This window comes from Zosterops lateralis, assembly GCF_965231275.1.
Source record: "Zosterops lateralis genome assembly, chromosome: 9".
NCBI classification, from domain to species: Eukaryota; Metazoa; Chordata; class Aves; order Passeriformes; family Zosteropidae; genus Zosterops; species Zosterops lateralis.
The window spans coordinates 30,221,225-30,232,346 of NC_139769.1; the positions used below are offsets into that span (position 1 = coordinate 30,221,225).

Sequence of the window (11,122 nt, forward strand, 5' to 3'; positions counted from 1 at the left end):
ATGAAACTGAACACAGGACTACAGACATGTCTGCAAAACCTTGACTCTACATTCTCTGAAGTTACAATACATAGAATCTAAAATTATAAGAGCAAATAGCACTCGCAACTGCCCCAGTCCACCCCAAGTAATCATTTATTTCCATCCAACTTCTCAGTTGCTTTGCTTTCCTATGAAAGTCCATCCCCAGGGCTGTGGCAAGCTGTAGGAATGGTAGGAGTAGTCACTCCGAAGGTCTGGGAGGCAGGAAAGCAAAAAACAGCCCCTGGGAGAGCCTGCCCAGGCAAGGGAGAGGAGGAACCAGGCTGTGAGGCAGCTGGGCTGTCCTGCAGCCACAGCCACCTGCTCTTCTGAGAGCACTTGACCTTTGCTGAGGTTTGAGGTGTTCTTGTGATCTGCAGATGATTGGATGTTCATTTGGGGAAGCCCTGCAGACAGACCCTGAAGTGAGCAGGTGAAGAGTGTCCTGCTTTCCTGCTAGCTCAGGTTTTCCCTGCTGTGGTGCTGGCAGTGCTTTGTGCTGGATGTCAGAGCTGTGTCTATGGGAAGGGGGTGGTCAGCGAGGGATGCTCAGCTCTTTCCCATTTCATGGCAGGACCGTGTCAGCCCTGCCCTGTTTTCAACACCCACTACATGGCACAGAAGAAGAAAATTCTGGGAACAGTTCTCCAAGACTCCATCCTCTTCTCTCCACTCTGTGCTCACTCTCTTCAAATGCATCTTTTTACCATTAGCTCTCCTCCACCACCTCTATGACACTCAGCAACCTCTCCTTGGTGCTGCTCAGCCATCAGTGATCCATCCCCCCGTGGCATCTGCATGGGCTGCATCCCAGGCTCCCTGTGGTGGGGGTACCTGGACTGTGGCATGGAGCTGGTATGGATTTACACTGCCTGTACCTCACTGGAAAACTCCTTGTGCTCTGAACTACTCGTGAAGATGGAGCTTCCCTGGCATGTTTCCCTTGCTAGTGGCAAAGTGGTGGATGGGTCTGAGAAGCTTTTCTTGTGTTGTTTCTGCACCATTTCGTCCCTCTGCTGTGGACACGTTGTTTAACTGGCAGGTTGTGCGGGAAGGATATAAAATATCTTGTCTTTATGTAGCACCTCTGGTTAGAAGGGACCCAAGGAACTGATAGGTACTCAGTTCTGAAATGCAGCCAGCTGCAGAGTAGAGCTCCTCCCCAGCTCAGAACAGACTCAATATGGGATTTGTTTTTCCAGGATCTCAGAGTCAACCCCACAATGCATCGAGATTTTTTTCCCTCTGTCTTTTGCGTGTACTTTGTGTCCATCGGCAGCCATCCATCATTACCAAAGTTTGCTGTTCACTGTCACTGCAGGATACAAGCTTACTATGGCAGGTATACCAGCAAGCTGAATTTCACCTAAAGAGAAATTGCAGATTCTTCATCCATGACCTAAGGTTTCCTGGAGGAAATAAGGGAGGAGCTGACTCAGAGCAAAGTTCTGCTATATTTTAAACAGGCCCCAATAAGTCTGATTCCTTAGCCCAATGTCCACATCATCATTTTTCTTACAGTACAGTTTATCTCCTTCCTGCAGGTAAAAGGGTCTCGCAAAATTTATTGTGCCATTCTCATGTCCCATAGCTTGGTTGAGGAGGATTTGGTGGTCTTTGTAAAGCACGAGTGTAAAAGAGTCGTTGAGGGTCTTCTCACGGTAGAGCTGAGCATAGATGAAGTAGTTGCCACTCTGCTGGATTATGAGGTACTCCCCTAGGCCCTGCACCATCCCATTGCAGTGCTCTAATTTCCAGTCCCAGTTCAAGTATCCTGCCTTTTGCGTAGAAGACTCTTTTACTGAGGAAAGCACAGACAAAATGGTGTGTTGATTAATTATGTTCAAGGATAACCTTGTTCTGTACATGAGAATGTTTTATCACCATTTCCCATTCTCTCCCTCCCCATTCACTTCTTGACTTTCTAATAATTATTATTCCCTTGTTATTCTAGTTGCTGTTATTATAATTATTATTGATCATTCTTTTTGAGTTTACTTATTTCTAAGAAGTGCTAGAAGGGGATGTCAATCTGCCAGGAGAGGCTACAAAGGACCTCTGTGGCCATGGGTGGCTTGGAGGTGCTCCTTGCCAGGACAGCTTAGCTGTGGAAAGCACCCTGGAAATGGACGATCTTCAAGACTAAAGGCTGGGTGTAAGCTGGTCTCTATTAACAAAAAAATTCCTAGGTAGAATTTCAGCTAGATCTGAGGATGATGAAGATTACAGTAATCTTGCTGGCTGCTGTGGTTATAGCCCTTCACAAGGGGAACCATCATTAGCTGAAATTAAATTTTTCATTGAATAATTAAACCTCTCTGAAGGTCTCAGCTACTCTATGGGGTGTTACTTTAGAACTGCCCTGGGGTTTGCTCTGAGAGCTGTTGATTAACACCCAGCAGCAGTAAATCTGGTGAGCCCTGTTGATGCCTTGAGAGGCTGCCTAGAACAGAGGCTGGACAGGAATAAAGGAATAAAGTAGGGATTTATTCAAAGGCCTTCAGTGGATACACCTTGGGCAGTACAGGAGCCCTCCTGTGGCTACACCCAAGATGGACCAGGGGTCACAAGTTTTCACACTTTTATAAGTTTTGGTCCATTTCCATATTGTGGTTAATTGTCCAATGACAGCTCCAGGTTATGAAGTCCCATCCTCCCAGATTGCTCTCCTCAATTCTCTGCTGGTTATACTTTTTTGGCCTGAAGCTGCAACGGTGTCCTTGGTTCTGGGGCTGGAAAAGGATTGTTTTGTGTGACTTAAATGTGAGGAGAACTTGCTAACACTTTATATGAAGTTCAGAGTTATACACTTAATGCAGTACAGAATCTGGAAGACATGAAAGCTAAAACTGAAGGTGTCACTGCAGTGCTGGTTTCACAGGCTGTTTTTGGGGAGGTGCAAGCAACTGACTCACGCAGAGAGAGGCAGCTGCTGGCTGCCAGCCCTGGATGAAGAGCTGGGCAGCTCCATCTCTCATGGCCACAGCGCCCTGGGGTCTGTCAGTGCTGAGCCCTGTCCTTAAGCAGGCACCAGGCCTGTGACACAGTCAGCTTGTGTCACAGCACAAGCCAGAAAGCGGGTCTGGAATCTCCACACTTACCATATCCATGTGCCCAGCATAACCCTGGCGCCTGTGGAAAGAAGCAGGGCTTGGTCAGTGTTTTCCCCTGTAATTTTCCATTTCTCAGCAAGCTCAGTAGAGGAGCATTATCATTACAAGAGCACAAAAGCATTCTCCCAGGAAGAAGAGTTATCTTTCTACCCACCATTACAAGCACAAGAACTGTTTTGTTACGAAAAAACAGATGTTTTCTAACAAAGTTCAGAATGCTAAAAAAAGGTCAACTTTTTCGTATCCATTTTGGTGGTATTTTCACAAATTTAAAAAAGAAAAAAGACAACCAATCAGTAATAACCTGCAGCAGACCTGGGAATAGTTCTACATTCCTCTTGAGTGAAAGGATTTCATTCAATCCCTGGACTCAGCTCTTGTGGATGCTCACAAGTGATGACTCTGTGGACAAGGACTTGACTTAAGGCCGGTGCATAAACATGGGAAGCTGCACAGCATTGTGCTAATTCACCCTCATTAAACCCATGAACCTTCTGTGCAGAGTGGTTTGGAATCACTCAGGGAAATAAAATCAGCACTATCACACTAGATAGGCAGTACAGGGAGGACAGCTGCTGACTTTTAATCCTTCTTCTCTCTAACTGCTGCACATGCTTAGCTCAGGGTGACAGGCTTTCTGATACAGTAGTCAGTTCTGCAATGCCTTTCCAGCCTAGGTAAGAAGGTGTCTCTGTGGGTGCCCTGGTAGGAAACTGTCAGTGGCAAGAGATTTCAGTCTATTCCCCTGACTCACGGCTCAGGCTTTTCTCATGCTCTTCCTACACAGCAGCTCCGTTATCTCTCTGGCAGAGCCCATAAAAAAACAAAAAACAAAAAACAAAAAACAAAAAACAAAAAAAAAAAAAAAAAAAAAAAAACAAAAAAAAAAAAAACCAAAAAAAAACAAAACAAAAAAAAAAAAAAAAAACCACCAGACTTGGGATCAGCCTACAGATACAGGGACCTGAATCTGCCTCACACCTCTCACATCTTTGATGAATGCAAGCTCTGAAATGCTTAAATTTGCTATTGGAGCACAGCCTCATTCCTTCCTCGGGAAGTTGCTGTCCTGAGTGCTGGGGAGGTTGTCGGCAGCCTTGCCTGGAAAGGCCTTCATTGCCCAGTCCTGCTTTCACCAAATAATAGGAATCAACAGGACTGAAGGCACTCCTTTCACTTACTAAAGAAACTTTCTCTTTACTAAAGTAACTGTCCTGAAAAAATAACAAGGGAAGGAGTGGAATATGTGTTTGTTGCCATCAGAGGGATGCAGTTGTGACTGCAGGTCACAGAGCTGCTGCTTCACAGTTCCCAGAAAGATGATGGAAGCTGTGGGTTTTGGGCTAAAAGTGGATTAAAAGCAATTAATTTATTTGAGTTTTTTAAAATATTGATTTCCCTGCTGTAAGATGCAGAGAACATTCCTCCCTTGTGGGAATTCAGCAGGAATTTCGCTTCATATTTTAGTGGGAATTTAGCTTCATATTTTATTAAAAAAAAAGATCAGTGCCTTGTGGGATCAGTCCTCAGAGGAGTTCCTGGCATCATTGTGCCCCAAGCAGCTCCCAGACCATGAGAACAAACTACCCTTCCTCTTAATAGAAGGGGGCTTTTTCCTTGTGTCTTCCCCTGAAGAACTGGAACTGGAGGGATTTACATTACAGCAGAATATTTCACCATAGCATCCCAAATTAGTTCTTGGCTCCTCCAGGACACAGAATCACAGTTTGGAAAGCAGAAAATAAGAAGCTGGCCCTCAGCACATGAATCACTTGGCTCACCCTGTATTTCTGTTTAGTACTGTGTGTACAGTTAGAAAAAGCTCATTGGGATTAGTTAATGAAATGCAGAACAAAACTTAGCTCAGTAGCTGTTTTTTGTGCCAGATTGGTAAAGCCAAGTGTGAAAAGGCTTTATGCCTGATGAATTATCATGACTTCTCAGCCTCTCTGGTCCCTAGAGAGCATCATCACTTGATATCACATTGGAACAGAGCACATCATTGGTGCAGGAGAAAAAAAAAACCAGAGAAATAAAACCTGACCTTTTGTTTTTTAAGGCTAAGGAAATGAATGGAAAACACTGAAGACATTGTGGAATTGGTGAGACAATAAGGGATTGGTGAAAATATTATCAGCTGAAATCCTGGAAACTAAAAGCATTAGCACTCTTCAAAGAAGAGAGAAATACTAGGTTGGAGTTAGCTGATAGCATCAACACAGCACTGTTAATAATTAGGAATACTACACTGCAGAGTTAAGAATTTTGCTTTGTCCTTACCTGCCGATGATGGAGCAAACAGAAGATTATGGGAACCAGGGCTGAAATAATAATCAACACAAACATGAGGGCATAAAAAGCCGGTCTCAAGCGCATGAATCTCCTACTCTTTGGAGCATTCCCATCCTCCAGCATGGCTGGTGCTTCCACAGTGCTGGTCATTGATATAGCTGGAGGTGAAGGTGAGGATGCAAACAGCACCAGGGCTGAGGAAGGCACTGCCAGAATTCCCGAGATCCGTGTTGCCACAGCGGGACATGGACAGCATTTTATGCTGGCAATTTCCCCATGCTAATAAGGCCAAGAGGAGGAGCCACCAAGTTTCATCATCAGCCCAGGCTAAAAGGCAGTGAGTGAGTACTTCCTCACGAAACTGAGGCAGGCAGCTTTCATTTGGCTCCTGGCCCAGGAGGCCTGAAATGAAACCGGCAACAGGCTCCAAAAATCACCTCGAATATCAGTGCCAGGGGTCAAGGTTAAAAACCTTCCAGGGAGCGCAAAGTTCACTGGATCAGGGATGAAGAGATGAGGTACCAAGCACAGCAACCTCACCCTACCTGCTGCTGTCTCTGGAGGTGCCAGCACTTGCTTTTTTCCTAGCTGAGCTGGCAGCAGACGGGATCTGGTTCTCATTTTGACAGCAGTGCTGATGGCAGGAGGGCATTTTTCCAGTTCCCAGAGGATGTGATTCATACAGTAAAAGTGAAACTACACACACTCCAAAATGTGACACCACGCAACACTCTTGGCAGCAAATGGAAAAAGCAAATGGAATCCAACTGCCAGCATCCACTTCCCCCTGACGCCACCCAAGGACAAGGAAGAGCAGGAAAGAGCTGGGGTTTTGTAGATGGCTTTCAGTTTGCAGTTTGAAATGAGCTGAATTTCAAGGTCTTCCTGAAATAATTTTTAGCTTTTCACTTTCTATGTTTTTTCTTTCCTGCTTTTTGATTTTTTTATTGTGGGAACAAAGCTGTGATTTAAGTGCTGTGTGGAGAAGGAAAAAAAAAAAAAAAAGGAAAGAGGCTTGAGAAGTAAAAAATAAATGTAAACTAAAATAGAAACCCAAAAAACAAATAACAAACAAACCAAAAAGAAATATTTTCATTGTGAACTTTGAAAGTAGTTTCTATTTTTACATTCTGCACATTCTTTTGAGTTTTCATATGAAAAAGTGCTCTTCATTGGTGTTTATTTAGAAAAGAAATTCTGATGTCACTGAGAGAGCTCTGGCATCTCTTCTGCACTCCCTTTCTGAGGATGGAATGCACAAAAAAAGTACTTTTTAAACTTTACTCTTGGTTCTTCTCTGCCTCTTCCCAACCTGTGGGCAAAACCTCAGGTCTTCTGGCTGCATCAAACCAAAATTAAATATCTGTGAGGTGCTGGAGGCGAGCTGCCTGCCCTTCAGGGCACCCTTTGGTGCTTTAAGGCAAACTGTGGAAAAGGAAAGCCCCTGGGAGCCTCAAGGTGACTTTCCTGTGTCACCCCCGCAGCCCCGCAGAAAGTGGAGGTTTCCTGCTTGACTTGGTAGCAATATCACACAGCTGATGTCAAGGAGACAAGGTACTTTCCACAAACTCCTTCCAAAGCAAATAATTTAAGGACTTAGCCTGTGTGGAGAGACTTTTTGGTCAAACACAGAGCTATTATTGCTACCACAAATAGAGCTCAGGGTTGAAAATGTCAGTCCTGGTATGCAAACTTTGCCAGTTGCTTCAATAAATACAGGGTTTAAATGAGAATGATCACTCAAGGGCGGGATCATACAGGACCAAAAAGAATCTGGAGTTGAATTCTTCCAAATATTGAACAGGCTGGACTCTACCTTGAGTTCAGCTAGTATTATATTTATTTTATATTAATGATATCATGTTACATTGAGCATGGATACAGTTGCCTGTGTGACCCCCTGTTAAGGGGCAGCACTGGAGGGCAGTGGCTGGGGACTGTAAATCTGTCTTTCCATCGTGTTATTTGTAAATATACTGTGCATGGTGGGGAGAGAGCCCTGGCACTGCAGCCCTGTGCCAGCACGCCAGGGATGCCACAAGCCCTCTGCAGGGCTGCAGGAGCCTGGCAGGAGGCAGCAATAGCATTTCATTCTGCAGGTCCCACCAGCCTCAGACAGGCTGGGCAGCAGGGAAATCACTGTTCAAATTAAGGCTCTCTTTCTCTAATCACAAGGATATTTCTGGATGCATCTCAGCTGGGTTGTGCCTATAGACCCCAGCAGTTTTTGTTCAGCCAGTGTTTAACCTTGTTGCTCTCAGTTAAAAAAAAAATAAAAGGACTCAGACTAAGCAGAGCAGAAGATGCAATCACAACCAGATTTGGGTTCGTTCTCTTCCTCATTTCTCACACTTCTCAAAAGCAGCCTCAGCTCTCAGAATGGGATTTTGCAACCGTGTGTAAATTGACAGGATGCCCACTGTATGGTGTTGTCCTTCCTTTTCTTTTTTTTCCTCCCTCCTCGCAGCCTGTTAGGGAGGTATGGAAACAAATTTAGTGTAGAAGCAGTTGTGCTCTGCATGAAGGGGCACAGGGACATGGTTCAGTGGTGGATCTGGCAGTGTCAGATTAATGGTTGGTCTCCATGATATTAGAGCTCTTTTCCAACCTAAATGATTCTAAGGAACAGGGTATGACTCTTACCTGCCTTTTTGCACTTACTTCCCTTCTCTGGTATCTTTAGAACACAAGTATTTGGCAACTTCATACTGGCAATGCCACAGCTCAAAATACATGAAGTTTATTACTGGCTTTGAAATTTCCATTGTGTTGGAGTGTGTGGGTGCAGGTGTTTGACTCCCTGCCAAGTTCTGAATCCAAAATATCTGTTCAAATGATTACAGGGAATAAGTATCATGTGCTTCAATGTGAACCTCACTTCCTCTGCCTAAGCCCAGCCCTGGGGACTTGTGGTAATGCCTCAGGCAGACTGGAAGTAGCAAATTTACCACACGCATTTTCAGGCAGGAACTTTCCATGACTCTTCCTGGCACTGTGACGACCTTCATTAGCACGTTTGTCCGAGCTCCTCTCACTCAGCTGCCACCACACTGTGCTTTGCAGCCTGTCCTCTGGGCAGCTGCTCTCCAAAGCCCAGGCAGCCTCATAAATATCTGCATTTTTCATCACCGAATAAGGTACCACTTGTATCAATAGGAAGCTTGCTTTACCGTGAAGTAGGTTTCTCAAGTCCTGAGCAGCTTGTTTTCTGTGAAAACAAGGATTGCCCTATCTTTACTCTGTGGTCCAGCCTGCATTTATGTGTGTTTGTGGGAAGGCTGGCATGTTTCCAGCTGCCACAGCTTTCCAAGAATATGAGAGAGGCTTAAGAAGCATAGGAAAGCCCTAGTGGAATTTCAGCTCTAGTCCACAGAAGCACAGAAAGAGAAGTATTGAATAATTTGAACTTCAGATATCTCTGTTGCACTCTGTGTCTGAGCACTCCTGCTGTCCTTGATTTTCCCAGACTGAATGTTTTGGGGTCACGACAATATCAATGGGCAAAAAAATTGAAAAATAAAAATTAAAAAAAAGGGGCTCCATGGGGGAAATGCTAGAAGGAAGCCACAGCAGGATGTGTTCTTGGGGCAGCCCCTGGACACTCTGAGTCCCAGTCTCAGGTCCACAGGCTGTGCAGCTGGCACAGGGCCACACTGGGGGGACCACAGTGGTGAGTCCCCCAGTAGGAATCCTGGGTGTTGAGGGTGAAGGAAGTCATTGGAGTTCTCTGGCACCTTGTTCTGGCTTGTTTCTCATGCATTGCTCTTGGTTTTTATCTGTTTGTTTTCCATTCAGGCCCTGGCTGCTATGTTGGTGAAGGGACGTGATCTGAATAGTGACTGAAATTAGGGGTGGGTATAGGAATGGTCTCATGTTAAATGGGATCTTAGAAATTTGCCATCTGGGTACAGCCACAAGGGTTGAGTGTCTTCATCAGCCTAATGAAAAAGAATGAAACTTAGAGAAATTGTGTCTTTGATTGTGTTTTTCAGCATGTGCTGGGGTTAGTGACAGGTAAGTGTTGCCCTTTGGGCCAGGGATGCAAGTGGAGGGAGACCTGCTCCAGGCTCTTGCAAGTGCTTGCTTGGATGAAGGATGTCAGGGCCATCTAAGCTGTCAGTGCTGCAGTGATAACACTCTGGGTGTCTTGTTGCAAATGCAGATTTGTTGAAGAGACTGAGAGTCTCATTCCAACTGCCCAAGTCCTGCATTCAAACCAAAACAGAAGCAGAGGACTTCAGAGAGGGAGCTGGTCCTCTCTCTGGCACCGTGTAGGAAAAGCGGGATTTGCCTGGTCCAAAACTCTGAAAAGTATTTCTTGATTTCTCAGCCCTTGTCACTGGGATTGGAGGAAACAGTGCAACCTCATTCTCTGCTGGCTCTTGCTGAAGGAGTGGGGGAGCTGTGGCGTGAGAGCGTGAGTGTAAGCGGAAACAATGTGAATGGGACAGGATAAAAAAGTACTAATTATGGTCTTCTGAAGACACCAAATAGAGAAGTGGTTGTTCACATATTTGCACTCTTCTCACCCAGAGAGTACCAGTGATCACGGCTAATCTGGAAAATTACAGTGGTTCTGCACCAGTCTCAGAAAATATGTTTGATTTTTGCAGATAGGTGGGTGAGTTCATTTTCCAAGCCTCAGTAGAGCTGTTGTAGAAACCTGATATTTGTTCTCTCCTTCAGCTGCAAGCATCACATGCCCAGGGAGGTCTTCTGCCCCCTCACCTCACCCCATCCCTTCCCACGGCAGGAGCACCAGCTGGTTCTGGCATGGTATCTGAAAGGAATTTGTCTAACTAAAGACCCCAAAGAGGCCCTCTGTTCTAGGTCTTCATTCTCCTTAACAATGTGGAGTTTGTCCTCAGTCTCCCATGGGCTTCCAGATTAAGCCTGTGGCCCCTTTTCTATCTACCATGGTCAGGTTATTCCGTTCTCTCTGCATCAGCCGTTTATGGATAAATCTTTTCAGATGACCATGGGACTCTTGGGAGATGTTTCCCACATCTCCAAAAATCCCAGTTTTCCTTCTGGTTACATGTGACTGATTCATGCCCTTTCAGGAAGTGGGATACTTGCTTCTAGACTCAGCCCTCCCACACACACCTTCAAGCTTCCATGTACAGAGTGATTTCTGCCTTTTCCAGCGAGTGTCACCTTCGGCCTGGTCACAGGACTCTGCACCCCTGGGTGCTTTCCTCACAAACTCTTCCTTCCTCATTGAATTTCTACAGCAGATCGTTCCTGCTTATGCAGAGTAGGAACTTGCACCTTCTTCTTCCTCAGTTGTGTCTCATTTTTTCAGACACTTTCTCCCTTGTGTGGAAACATTTGAATTTCACCCTGCCCTTGTGTGGCACTCTTGCTCTCCTGCCCAGGCTTGAGAGCCTACAGCTGTGCTTCAGTAGCCAGCCCTGTACATAGCACATTAATCCAAGCAGATTGTAGGAAAACATGGGCTGCATGAAAGGAGATGTCACCAACAGGTCAAGGGAGGGGGTTCTGCCACTTTTCCCTGCTGTGGTGAGATACCATCTGTAGTGCTGCATCCAGCTCTGGGGCCCTCAACTCAGGAAAGACTGGATGGATTTGTTGAAGTCCAGAAGAGGGCCAGAAAAATGATCAGGTGGATGGAGCACCTTTCCAATGGGGAAAGACTGAGAGAGTTGGGGTTGTTCAGCCTGAAGAACAGAAGG

At 45.4% G+C, this 11,122-nt stretch overlaps 1 protein-coding gene across 1 annotated transcript; it reads right to left on the reverse strand.

Moving 5' to 3' along the window:
• Window positions 1–390: 390 nt before the first annotated feature.
• Window positions 391–5,641, reverse strand: LOC310912809 (uncharacterized protein). Its single transcript, XM_083867678.1, has 3 exons — window positions 5,415–5,641; window positions 3,123–3,153; window positions 391–1,822 (listed from the first exon to the last, which is right to left on the reverse strand). The coding sequence occupies exons 1-3, from the start codon at window positions 5,574–5,576 to the stop codon at window positions 1,473–1,475; spliced, it is 543 nt and encodes a 180-aa protein (XP_083723804.1). The 5' UTR covers window positions 5,577–5,641; the 3' UTR covers window positions 391–1,472.
• Window positions 5,642–11,122: the final 5,481 nt, after the last annotated feature.